At 44.8% G+C, this 14,263-nt stretch overlaps 1 protein-coding gene across 3 annotated transcripts in view; it reads right to left on the bottom strand.

Moving 5' to 3' along the window:
• The window catches only part of PTPRZ1 (protein tyrosine phosphatase receptor type Z1), a 98,602-nt gene extending 85,109 nt beyond the window's left edge, over nt 1–13,493 (bottom strand). For all 3 annotated transcript variants that reach the window (XM_077807833.1, XM_077807834.1, XM_077807835.1), the window contains exons 1-4: nt 13,319–13,493; nt 11,405–11,556; nt 9,648–9,743; nt 9,327–9,393 (exon numbers count right to left, since the gene is read on the bottom strand). In XM_077807833.1, coding sequence (XP_077663959.1) covers nt 9,327–9,393; nt 9,648–9,743; nt 11,405–11,556; nt 13,319–13,493 — 490 coding nt within the window. The remainder of the gene's footprint in view (nt 1–9,326; nt 9,394–9,647; nt 9,744–11,404; nt 11,557–13,318) is intronic.
• Nucleotides 13,494–14,263: the final 770 nt, after the last annotated feature.

Here is a 14,263-nt window from a genome sequence, read left to right as displayed (position 1 = left end):
GACCTAACCCCCGGAGTAGATAGCATTAGGTCAACAGAAGAATTTTCCCATCAACCTAGCTACTACCAATGAGGGAGGTAGATTACTATGACGATGGGAGAACCCCTCCTGTTTGTGTAGACAGTGTCTATACCAGGGGTGGGGAAACTTTTTGGCCCGAGGGCCCCATGAGGGTTGCAAAACTTTATGGAGGGCCAGGTAGGGAAGGCTGTGCCTCTCCAAACAGCCTGGACCCCACCCCTATCTGCCCCCTGACTGCCCCCCTCAGAACCTCCAACCCCCCCCAGCTCCTTGTCCCCTGACTGCCCCCTCCCAGGACCCCTGCCCCTAACCGCCCCCCCAGGACCTCCCCATCCAACCCCCTCTGCTCTCTGACCCCTGTCCACACCCCTGCCCCTAACCATCCCCTGGGACCCCACCCCCTATCCAACCCCTGCTGGCCCCAGTCCGCCCCCCCACGAATCTCCTCCCCATCCAACTGCTCCCTGTCCCCTGACTGCCCCCCGGGACCCCCTTCCCCTTATCCAACCTCCCCCACTCCCCACCCCTTTACCTCGGAGCGAAAGGAGCTCGCAACTCCGCCACCCAGCCAGAGCCAGCCCCGCCGCCACCCAGCCCGGCAGGAGAAGCAGGCCAGAGCACTAGCAGCACAGCGAGCTGAGGCTATGGGGGAGGGGGAACAGCAGGAACAGGGCCAGGGGCTCGCCTCCCTGGCCGGGAGCTCAAGGGCTGGGCAGGATGGTCCTGCGGGCTGGATGTGGCCCGCAGGCCATGGTTTGCCCATCTCTGGTCTATACTGAAGTGCTGGAGCTGTGCCGCTGTAGTGTTTCAAGTGTAGAGAAGCCCTTACTCCCCTTTGCATACACACACATCCGAGGAGAAACATTCCAGCTCACTTAGATGCTTTGCACTCACTGAACAGCATGGAAAAACCCCACTTACACATTTAGTCACGCGCGTAACTGTCTGGCTGGTGCAGTTGATCCACTTCCCCGGTGTCTTGCCAGGACTGGGGCTTGGACTGAGATTCAGCTGGTGAGGTAGCAGGAACCAGTCAGTGGAACTGGCAGAGATTATACTAGCTTCCTCAAGTGCAGGAATTTACCAGCTTTTGGACAATCCCACTTCCATGAGATGACTGTGTCACCTAAAATACCACTGATCCTTTTAGATGTGATTTTAGACAAAATCGGACTCATGTCTATAAAATTTGCTGTTTATCAACCCTAGGTTCATTTCAATGCTACTGCTTTGAAAACTTCCCTCTCAATATATATCCTTTCCAAATTATTTTCTCCACATGCATGTATTTCTAAGCTAGTCATGTCCCTTTGCATTATATCTGTCCTCAGTGGTGTTTGTAATTCATCCCCATTTAGTGTCACCTTAACATTCGGCTATAAACTGTTTGCCATTTTATTGCACAGAATCACAGCTGTTCTACTGAGTCAAGTCTTAGAAACCACCTTTTCTTTCAAAATGACTTGTTCTTGTCCACATCTGATGACAGGGGAACTTTTAACAGGGTTGAGCAAAATCTTTCCACCTATCTGTAGTATTCTGTCAACCTGTTAGGCATCTTCAGATTGCAGCCACCCTAACAGTCCAGTGTAGATCTAGTTAAATAATTCTATCTTCACAAACCCTTTTGTAGTTATGAGCATCAGGATATCAAACCTGACATTTACAGCAAGTGTCCTGATAAGATAACTTCCTTTGCTAGAAGGTTCTTCAAAAGCTTGTGGAACTTTGGATGTTAGTAACAACTTGTGTTCTGGTTTATGAATGGTAGCCGTGTTAGTCTATATCAACAAAAACAACGAGGAGTACTTGTGGCACCTTGGAGACTAATAAAGGAACTTGTTAGTCTCCAAGGTGCCACAAGTACTCCTCGTTGTTTTAACTTGTGTTCTGTTTCACAGTCTAGACTATGAAACTTTTCAAATGTTTAGTTTTAAGAGAAAATGTCCTATGTCAAATAGTAACAAGACTGGTTTCTATTCCCAGAGTGTTAGCCTGGGAAGAAACTGAGAACTTCCACTCTAGAGCCTGAGAGCTCAGCAACTCTCATTTTAATATACAAAACAGAAGATGTACTATACATCTTTCTCCAGTATAAACCATCTGAATTAGTTTTGGTCTGAATTTTATGAGCTCACTTAGATCTATTCAAATAAAGCGTGTTCTGTTCATCATTAAGTGTCATGTGCTTGACACCTGCTGCCCTTGGTTTTCCAGCTCCTCAGCAAGGTTGTTGGATGGAGTCTACCTTGATAGGTTACAATTTCCCTTCAGGTGTCTCATGTAAGCATAGCATCTAAGACTAATGAATAGGGCTGGTCAGAAATGTTTTGACGAAACACAGTTTTGTCAGAAAGTGCCAGTTCATCAAACCTGAAGTGTCTTGCGAAAGCAAGTCAGGTTTGACAAACTTTCATCGACTTGCGAGCAGGATTACAATGGAAACACTTCCCTGCCTGCTCACAAGGCCAGCTACTGTGGGTGCCAGGCTTTCATGTTCTGGTGCAGTCATGTCATGATAGGGCATCCAGGTTTTCCAGGCTCCTTGGTGTGGAGCTGGGAGGCTGGCAGCCCTGGAAACCCAGGCTCTAGTTGTGGTTCTGAGGGTATGTCTACATTTTGTTTGTTTTTGTTTTTTTAAAAAACAATGTGGCAGTGAGTCTCAGAGCCTAGGTCAACTGGCCAGGGCTCACAGAGCTGGTGCTCTGGGGCTAAAAATAGCAGGGTAGATGTTCTCACTAGGGCTCTGAGAGCCTCCCTGCTCCCAGGTTTCAGAACCCAGGCTCCCAGAACCTGGGTCCAAACATCAAGAGTGCTATTTTTTAGCCCCACATGCAAGCCCAAGTCAGTTGACCCAGCCTCTGAGATTCGCTGACGCACGTCTCTTATTGCAATGTCTCTAGACATAGCTAGAGCTCTGCAAAGCCACAGATATCTGCTTTAAATCCATGGATATATGCATCTGTGGATGTGGTCGTATTGCTTATCATCTTAGATTGGACGTGGATCCAATTTTTTTTTTAATCCGCCCCAGGCTCTAGCTCAACCGAGGGTTAATGGCCCCTTGTAGGGCTGCGGTTTCAGAGGATCTGCCCACAGGGCTGAAGCCCCAAGCCCTTGTGCCCCTATGGGGCTAAAGCCCGGAGTCCCAAGAGCCCCTGGCAGGGCTAAGGCAGAGCCCTGAGTCCCAGTGCCCCGTACAGGGCTAAAGCCTGGAGCTCTCAGCCCTGTCACCCACCCCCACACCCTCCAGAGCAGGGCGGCTGAAGCCCCAGTGCTCCCAGCAAGGCTAACGCCCAGAGCCCTGTGGGGGAGGAGCTCTTGGCTGTAGACCCCTGGGGTGCACCAGGACTCTGGGTGCTGGGACTCTGGACTTCAGCCCTGCAGAGGGGCGCTGGGGTTCAGGGCTCTGGGCTTCTGCCCCATGGGGCTCCTGGACCCCTTGAAACTGGCTCATTGCCCCCCTCCCAGGGGGCCACAGGCGCCTGGTTGAGAACCCCTTCTGTAGTGGGTGCCTGTGTGGATAAAAGGTGGCATGTAGATTGCGGATCGGATACAATTTAATTACCTCGGGTGCAGATCAGATGCAGATCCAAATTTTTGTATCCGCACAGGGCTCTAGACGTACCCTCAGAGTGTAGGATCCTGGCTTCACAGCGGGGAATACTGAAGCCCTAGGAGCCCCACATCTATCCAGTGCTTGGGTCCTGTCTCTGTGGCAGGGAGCATGGAAGCCCTGAGAACTACACCTTGAGCTAGGGCTCTCGAGGCTTCCAGGCTCTCTGCCGTACAGCCAGGAATCTTGAAGTCTTGAGATGGGCTTCCAGTCCATGGCTCTGGGACAACCCTGCTATGTAGACTCGCCTGGGGCGGTGACCCCAAGGCTTCCAGACTCATGGGCCAGCTGGCTCATCATGCTGCTGATTCCCAAGCTGGACCAGGAATCTGGAAGACCAGGTGTCTCCATGCCTGGATTTGCAGATCCTGGGATCATGGGAAGCTGCTGACTGAAACTGATAATGTTAATTTCAGTCAGCATCTACCTGTCCCAGGGAGCATATTTCCTGTCAGAACCATCATGTGTCAGTGTTTTCTAAATGATTTTTTTTCCATGATATCCAGTTTGAGAGAAATTTTTGGATTTGTTTTGAAAAACTCAGAACAAAACCAGATTTCAAAGTAGGATTTCTCGTTTCTGAGAAATTTTGGTGAGTTTTGACCAGTTGTAATAATGAATCCTAGCTGATTTACACAATTCACCTTGTCCTCATAACCTATAAAAGTTCCATCACCTTGTTTTGTGTTTGTCTGTTGGAGACCAGATATCTGCTTCCATTTTGGGGGCTAAATGTTTTAAAGTTTATGACACACATCCTATAATAACTAATCATAATAAATAATCAATACTTTACATTTTAAATCCATATATTTCAGAGGACTTTACAGAAGGTAGGTATTTTTATCCCCATTCTATAGCCAGAGAAACTGATGAGCCAGGCAGGGTGAAGTTTATCTACACTAAAGCTGCTGCAACAGCACGGTTACAGCTGTACTGCTGGAGTGGTGAAGCATATAAACTTCCTACATTGACACAAGTGGTTTTACGGGGTAGTGCATATGCAGTGTGACAGAATTGGCCTCCGGGGCTATCCCAGAGTGCTCCAATGTGACCGCTTTGGACAGCGCTTTCAACTCCAATGCACTAGCCAGGTACACAGGAAAAGCCCTGGGAAATTTTGAATTTCATTCCCTGTTTGGTCAGCATGGCGAGCTCAGCAGCACAGGTGACCATGCAGTCCCCTCAGAATTGCAAATGAGCTCCAACATGGAGCTAACGGGAGACAGTGGATCTGATTGCTGTATGGGGAGAAGAATCTGTGCAGGCCGAACTCCGATCAAAAAGAAGAAATGCTAATATATATATGCCAAAATCACGCAGGGCACGGTGGAGAGGCTACAACAGGGACATACAGCAGTGCCTCGTGAAAGTCAAAGAGATCAGGCAAGCCAACAAAAGACAAAGGAGGCAAACAGTCGCTCCGGGTCAGAGCCCCATACGTGCTGCTTCTATGATCAGCTGCATGGCATTCTCGGGGGGGCGGAGGGGGAGGGACCTTACCACTACCCCACCACTGTCCATGGACACCTTCAAGGGGGTGGGGGAGTCTCACGCAACATGGAGGAGGATTTTGTGGATGATGATGAGGAGGAGGAGAATGTGCAGCAGACACGTGGAGAATCCGTTCTCCCCGGCAGCCACGACCTTTTCATCACCCTGGAGCCAATACCCTCCCAAGGCAGGTTCCCGGACCCTGAAGCTGGAGAAAGCACCTCTGTTGAGTGCACATTTGTAACTAAACACAATTGCTTTTAACCCCTGTATTGTAATGTTTGATTTGCCCTGAAGAATTGTGATGCATTTGTGGCCAGTACAGCTATTGGAAAAGTCTGTTAACATGTCTCTGGAGGATTCCCGCTCCATCCCCAGACATCTCCATGAAGCTCTCCTGGAGGTACTCTGAAAGCCTTTGCAGAAGGTTTCTGGGGAGGGCTGCCTTATTTCGTCCTCTGTGGTAGGATACTTTATGATGCCAAGCCGGTAGCAAGTAGTCTGGAATCATTGCAGCACAAAGCATGGCAGCGAATAGTCCTGGGTTTTGGTCGCATTCAAGCAACATTAGGGCTATGTCTTCCTGTGTTAGCCTCAGGAGAGTGATATCATTCATGGTCACCTGGTTGAAATAGGGGAATTTTTGTAAGGGAACAGTAAAAGGACCCCATTCAAACTGGGCGGTTTGCGCTTGACTAAAAGGGATCATCCCTGAGAATAGCCATGTGGTGGGGGGAGGGGTGAAGGGATCATCCCAGAGAATAGCTACGCAGTGGGGTGTGGGGAAGGGTGTGCTGCACATCCCCCCACAAACCGCAGCCGCTCCTTTTGAATGGCAAACCCAACCGGCATTGCTTGCTATGGGAAAGGAGGACGCTGCGGTTTGAAACCATTCCCACGTGTTATGAAGGCAGAAGAAGCCAACCCTGTGTACCCTTTGGCTTACCATGGCTGCCTGGAAACCGCATTCTGTTGCCCAGCCGTGTGTGATGTGTCACCATTCCGGCAGGCACTCAATATAAAAGGCAAAATGCGACCTTGTACCTAAAGCACATGTGCTGTCTGCTGTGAATTGCTTGATTCACTGTGGAAGAGTCTCCCTTTTGTTCTCAGAAATGTATCATCTTAAATTTTACTCTCCCTTTTTATCCCCCCTGCAGGTGCAAATGTTTCTATGCTCCCCCTATCATCTCCGTCCCTGAGGTTATCGCAGATTAGAAGGCAGGAAAAAACACACTCGCGATGACATGTTTTCCGAGCTCATACAGTCCTCCTGCACTGATAGGGCACAGCTGAATGCATGGAGGCATTCAGTGACAGAGGTCAGGAAAGCATTAAGTGAGCATGATCAGAAGGTGCAGGATGCAATGCTGAGGCTAATGGGGGAGCAAATGGACATGCTCAGGCGTCTGGTGGAGCTGCAGGAAAGGCAACAAGAGCACAGATCGCCGCTGCATCCACTGTACAGCCGCCTGCCCTCCTCCCCAAGTTCCATATCCTCCTCACCCAGACGCCCAAGAACACGGGGGTGGTGGGAGGCTCCAGGCACCCAGCCTCTCCACTCCAGAGGACGGCCCAAGCAACAGAAGGCTGGCATTTAAACATCTTTGATTTGTAGTGTGGCTACAACAAGCAATGTGGCCTTGTCCTTCCCTCCTCCCCCACCACACCCCACCCAGGATACCTTGTCAGGGATCTCCCTTTTTTTAATAAATAAATGCATGGATTCAAAACAATACGGACTTTATTTCCTTTGCCAGCTGTGGTCAAAGGGGGAAGGGGGATTGGCTTATAGGGAAGTAAATTCAACAAAAGGGGGCAGTTTTGCATCAAGGAGAAACACACACAACTGTCACACTGTAGGCTGTCCAGTCATGAAACTGGTTTTCAAAGCCTCTCTGTTGCGCAGCACGCCTAGCTGTGCTCTTCTGATCGCCCTGGTGTCTGGCTGCTCAAAATCGGCCGCCAGGCAATTTGCCTCAACCTCCCACCCCGCCATAAACATCTCCCCCGTACTCTCACAGATATTATGGAGCACACAACAAGCAGCAATAACAATGGGAATATTGGTTGCGCTGAGGTCTAACCTAGTCAGCAAACAGAGCCAGTGAGCTTTTAAACGTCCAAAGACACATTCTACCACCATTCTGCACTTGCTCAGCCTATAGTTGAACTGTTCCTTACCACTGTCCAGGCTGCCTGTGTATTGCTTCATGAGCCATGGGCACAAGTGGTAGGCTGGGTTCCCAATGATAACTATTAGCATTTCAACATCCCCGATGGTAATTTTCTGGTCTGGGAAGTAAGGCCCTTCTTGCAGCTGTTTGAACAGTCTGGAGTTCCTAAAGATGCGAGCGTCATGCACCTTTTCCGGCCATCCCACGTTGATGTCTGTGAAACATCCCTTGTGATCCACCAGTGCTTGCAGCACCATTGAGAAGTACCCCTTGCGGTTTACGTACTGGTTGGTAAGGTGGTCTGGTGCCAAGATAGGGATATGCGTTCTGTCTATCGCCCCACCACAGTTAGGGAACCCCATAGCAGCAAAGCCATCCACTATGACCTGTGCATTTCTCAGAGTCACTACCCTTGTTAGCAGAAGGTCAGTGATTGCACTGGCTACTTGGATCACAGCAGCCCCCACAGTAGATTTGCCCACTCCAAATTGATTTCCGACTGACCAGTAGCAAGCATGCGTTGCAAGCTTCCACAGGGTTATCGCCACTCGCTTCTCAACTGTCAGGGCAGCTCTCATCTTGGTATTCCTGCACTTCAGGGCAGGGGAAAGCAATTCACAAAGTTCCAGGAAAGTGGCCTTACGCATGTGAAAGTTTTGTAGTGTGGCCTTAAGCGTGTGAAAGTTTGTTTGCCGGGCACAGAATCGGCGTTCCACTGTATCAACCTGCCCCACTGCTGCCATGATGTCCCAACTGCCACAGCCCATGCTTTCAGGAACGTCTGTGTCCATGTCCTCCTCACAACCGTCCTCGTGCTGGTGTCTCTTAGCCAGGTTCTGCACATACTGCAGGATAATGTGTGAGGTGTTTACAATGCTCACAACAGCAGCGCTGAGCTGAGCAGGCTCCATGCTTGCTGTTCTATGGCATCTGCATGGGTAATCCAGGAAAAAAGTTGCGAAACGATTGTCTGCTATTGTTTTCATGGAGGGAGGGAGGGGAGACTGACGACATGTACCCAAAACCACCCGCGACAATGTTTTTGTCCCATCAGGCATTGGGAGCCTAATCCAGAATTACAATGGGCAGCGGAGACTGCAGGGACTGTGGGATAGCTACCCACAGTTCACCACTCCGTGTGTTGATGCTAGCCACGATATTGAGGACGCACTCCACCAACTTAAGGCGCTTAGTGGGGACATACACAATCGACTGTATAAAATCGCTTTCTAAAGATCGACTTCTATAAAATGGACCTAATTTCGTAGTGTAGACATACCATTACCCAAGGTCATTGGCCCTGATTTAGGAAAGAATCCTCACTCATGTGCTTAAATGCTTTTCTCAATTGGGGACACAGTGAGACTGTGTAAGTAACAGAAACTAGGTCTCCTGATGCACCATCCTCTACTCACCATGCTCTGATGTAAGTGAATAGACAATTTTTTAAAAAGCAAAGCATTCACACACTGAGTTGAAATCTGCTCTGAATGACACCAGTGTAAATGTAAAGTAATTTCATGGAAACTGACTGAGTTATTTCAGATTGACACCAGTGTCACTGAAAGTGGAATATAGCCCCCAGACTCTATTGAATACTCACATTCATAAAATCTCACTCTGTTCCCAGAACTAGTCTTGTAAGCCAGATCTTTGTTTGCTACAATAGTTGTATTTGTCCTACAAATTGCACAGAAAACTCAGATATATACGACTAAGAAACCGTAATGAATAAATCAGTAATTTCTCTTGACCAAACACTGGAAGTGTAGCAAAGGCCTTGGAAAAGTTAAATGTATTCACTTTGTGTCTCAGGCTCTTCCAGTTTTTTTCAGATAATCACTTTTTTGGGGAAATATAACAAATTTGTGACATTTTTTATTTTAGTTTTAACAAAAGTGACCAAACCCAGCTTTGGGAGGTTCATGGTTCCCAATAGCTTCAATAAGTTTTGCATGCACTTTCAAAAGCAGAATCTGGCCCAACAAATAACCAATCAAGCAAGAAGATAAACTCACCAAATCGGCTAACACTATCTACTTCTTTGATGATTGCATTATAATCCATATTATCTTCCAGGCCAACCTGTTCAAGAGAAATTGTACACTTTATTAAAAACAGAGTTTAATAAAAAAATGAAAGTTATACATTAACTGAATAGACAATACAGGATTTAAAGAAGAGAAATCAAACATATTTGCCCAATTGTTTTTTGTGCAAAACAAATTAGAAATATATATTAATGTGATTACTATATATACCAGAACCATTTAGCTTCAGATTGGATATTTGCTATATTTCAAAGCAAAGTTAATGCCAGAGATATACAAAATGGTTACCTCAAATAAAATTGATAAAGCTCTTAACTTCCCATTTCCTTTAACTGCCTCCTCAAAATTTGTATACTGATCTGCATCATAGCAGTAGATTTGCATCTGTAAATATAAAGATTAGATCTTCAATTTTCAGAGGTGTACATTACATGATAGAAAAAAAATCTTTAAAAGAATTTAAACAATACAATTATTTATTTTAGATATTCCTACTCTGAGAAAAATCTTGAAGCAGTAACAAACTTTAATTTTAATAAATGCCTCTTCTGTAGTTCTTGCATCCATTGCCTGAAAACTTACTTGGTGAAGTTGATGGCAAAACTATCAACTTCAGGAGGACAGGATTTCACCCACTGTATCTACCCCAAACTAAAAGTAGAGATGTATTGGTAATACAACCAAATCTTTGATCCGGTCTCTCCTGCAGCCTGGAGTCGGCTGGAGCTGTATGTTTGCGTCAGGCTCTAAATCCTCATACCCTCGCTCTTCCACCACAGGGGTAGCTCCATGGACAACCAAAACCTGGCTCCCTACCTTGGGGCAGAGTTTGTGACTCCACCCCTCTTCCCATGTTTTCAGAGGAGGCTCTGCTCCCTGATGTCCTGGCAGGATGGAAGATAAGGTAGGAGCTTGAATGGCAAGTCCAAATGGGTCATGAAGTCAAGAAGACTGAATGGACTGCACTGGCCACAGTGAAAGTTTGTGCCTAACAGTTCTCCATGGAACTGGGGAGAAGAGAGGACCCCAGCAACCCCATCCCTCCATTTGTCCCCTCAGAGATATATACTGTTTTGTAACTTATTATAATAGACTATGAATGGGTCCATGGAGTTTACTGTAACTCTCAGAAAGAAAAGGAGTACTTGTGGCACCTTAGAGACTAACCAATTTATTTGAGCATAAGCTTTCGTTAGCTACAGCTCACTTCATCGGATGCATACTGTGGAAAGTGTAGAAGATCTTTTTATATAGACACCAAGCATGAAAAAATACCTCCTCCCACCCCACTCTCCTGCTGGTAATAGCTTATCTAAAGTGATCACTCTCCTTACAATGTGTATGATAATCAAGTTGGGCCATTTCCAGCACAAATCCAGGTTTTCGGAAATGGCCCAACTTGATTATCATACACATTGTAAGGAGAGTGATCACTTTAGATAAGCTATTACCAGCAGGAGAGTGGGGTGGGAGGAGGTATTTTTTCAAGCTTGGTGTCTATATAAAAAGATCTTCTACACTCTCCACAGTATGCATCCGATGAAGTGAGCTGTAGCTCACGAAAGCTTATGCTCAAATAAATTGGTTAGTCTCTAAGGTGCCACACGTACTCCTTTTCTTTTTGCGAATACAGACTAACACGGCTGTTACTCTGAAACCTGTAACTCTCAGGTATTTGATCATCTGTGGCAATTGTGCCTATATTCAGTTTGCAGGATTAGACCCTGTATTTAATACCAAGATGTGTGCTCATCTCTCCTGAGCAAATCTGAATTTGAAAATGCACACTTTATTTTCAGAATGGCAAACTAAATACAACTGTACAGTAAGGACCTCATTCAGAGGCTACTGTAGTCAGTGGCAAAACTTCCATGTTCTTTGGCTCAGGTCTTGATTCATATTCGCAAACATAAAATTTAAATATTACTCATTTGCATTTGAAGGAGGATTATATACACACAATGTACCCTAATCAAATGATTCTTTAACAAGTAACTTGATTATTTGCGGGACTGTACAATATTGAGTCTATTACAATTCATTACCTCAAGAGGAAATTTTTGTCCTTCTAAACTATGTTCTGATCCATCTGATGATATATTGCATTTTCCCCAGTGAAAAGTTATCTTGCTTGCTTTAAATATTGTTTCTAAGCCACCTCCGCTGACATAATAATCATTTGTCAGGTTAATTTCCACTAAAGAGAAAAAAAAATGGTCAATGAGCATGTGTGTGCATTTCAAATTCAAATACATCAACATTACTAGCTAAAAGGTGAACATATGTTGGTTCTCCTTACATTTCATAAACAGCTTGACAGAATGTGGATTATTCAGCTAAGAAAGAAAACCATTTGGGAGATTTATAGCCGCTAATAACAAAATGAAATGTATTTTACTTCATTTCAAACTTTGATTAATAAAATAGACATATGGGGAGCGGAATTACTTTAATGCACTCTCATAATCCATTCTTTTGTAATCCATCTGAAACCTGTCATAGCCTTACATTAAACAAAAGCTCAAGAAAGCTGGCCTACCAGTGAAGACCTCCTTCTAAGAAAAGAAAACAAAACCCTAACGGCCTCTCTTTGCAATCCTAGGATATAGACCTTCCGGAGTGTGGATGTGTTGATAAAACAAATGGGGAAGGAGGGAGGGAGAGAGAGAGAATTTACTGAGCATGGTAGAAGGGGGTTAACTAGAAATAATGAGGTAACACTTAGGGCTTGTCTACACTAGGACATGGGACACTCCTTGGAGGAGGATAAAGTGACAACAGATTAAAGGCACTTTACTCCTGAATGACAGTATCCTCCCAGGGTAGGGGATGGGATGTGGTTAAGGCACTTTAACTTTTCATGTAGATGTGGCCAAAGGAAAGGAAAATGTAGGCTAGATACCAGGAAGCATTTCCTGACTGAGATATACAAGGTTGTGGAATAGTCTCCCAAAGGATGTGGTGGAAGCTCTGTCTCTGCAGAGAATTATAAATAAACTGGAAAAAGAGCTGAACACAGATATGTTGTGGAGAATTATCCTACACTGGCAGAGGGATGGACTAGATGATCTGTACTGTACTCTCTTCTTGCCACACATAACAGCAGTGGATTCTCAGTTTCATAAATTCCCTCAGTGCAGTGCCATGAAGAAAGCTGACGGAGGTTTGGCTGGAGTGCCATGCTGCTCCTTTAAAATACTTTGAACTTCTACAACGGAGAAGGATCTCAGTTCACTTTCATGAGCATTCAAGAATTTATCCTCAGAACATTCCTGTAAGGTAGGGAAGAACTAATTGCCTAATTTACAAATAGGGAAATGGAGGCACAGGGGAGTTAAATGACTTGTCCAGAATTATACAGGAAGAATATGGCAGAGCCAAGAATAGAACCAAAATGTCCTTACTCCAAATCCTGTGCCTGAAACAAAAGACCACCATCCCCCACTTCTCCAATAGCCAAACAGCTTTTGATCACTACAGCTCTAGATCCAAATAGCAACCTTGGCTCAATAAACACTAAGTAATCCTATGAACTACTTACTGGTGATTGGCTGATTATTCATGATACATTAAAAATGATTTTTGTACCTTAATTGCATCTCCCAGAACAGGCATTACTACTAGTAATTATTATTTTGTGGCAAATGTTAAATTATTATTTAGCTTCAATAAGTACTCATTATTGGATGATACTAATGATGTGATTACTTTGGCTATTTCTAACCGTGCACATAATTTCCATTTGTTTTCTTTATTTTAGTGACTTTCTATTACGCTTGGCTGCTATCACCACCTGGCTTTTGCCTAAATGCTAAAATCAGAAATGCAAAGGCTTAAAAACAAAAAAAAAGAAAGAAAAGAAAAGAAAAAGAAAAATATCATCAAAAAACCTGAGCTATACACCACATTTCACTTTCATGACCCCCAATTAACTCAAAACATGAAACTGGACATTTTACCTGTTTTGCCAGTATTGTGAATGAAAGTGTCTTCTGAAGTTTCCTTTTCCCAACCTTGGAATTTAAGTTTTTTGAGATTTACATTTACTTGGGTAAGATCTTCATCAATATTAATAGGAGATTGTTTGGCACCATTGCATGCCGGATATTTCTTCCCCCAGTTCTTTTGGTTCATAGTTCCTAAACATCAAAACATAACAGGCAAACCTTATAGATAAACATGAACTTGCAAGCTAGTACTCTTATTTTTTGCACTTGGAAAAGGTAAAATATAGAATGTAATAGCTTGGCAGAAATCTTGCCTTTCTTAGTATTCATTTACATGGTAATATGCAATACATATGACTTACATCCGAGATATTAGACATAGAGAATCACCTTTTTAGGCCATCTAAAAAAATCATGTACAAAGAGTAAGGTGAAATGATCATGGACTGATGACATAGCAGATCACACAAGCACACAAAGTATATGCTAAAATATGTCTATAGGAATGGAACAAACATCCAGAGGCGGTCAAGCGAATCCAGAGTCTGATCATCTTTAGGAAATGCTGCAAAATCTTCTTCGCTGAAAAAGCTTGTACGCTATAAGACTGGTGCTTATAACACTGCCACCTTCTTGTACCAAATAAAGCACTGCAGCCACAACACAAAAAGAGGAAATTAATAACATCTAAAAAAAAATCAAAAACAAAATCCTCACCCCAAGCAGAATTTTTACCATTGAAAGGGAGACATGACAGAGACCTTATGATTCCACAAAGTCTGCTAATGACTTTGTTATTGCTATTGGAATAAATGGCAGGCACCCCGATAACATGGTAATGAGTGTGGAGGATTTGGAGGTGATCTGTAATAACTGATGAATATTATATATGGTCTTTCTGTTCATCTGTTGTAAGTGGGGGTTAGCCCATGAATACTGAAACAAGGAACTCTGGCA

This window comes from Eretmochelys imbricata, chromosome 1 (assembly GCF_965152235.1).
Source record: "Eretmochelys imbricata isolate rEreImb1 chromosome 1, rEreImb1.hap1, whole genome shotgun sequence".
Taxonomy (NCBI): Eukaryota; Metazoa; Chordata; order Testudines; family Cheloniidae; genus Eretmochelys; species Eretmochelys imbricata.
This window is presented reverse-complemented; position numbering and strand designations above follow the sequence as displayed.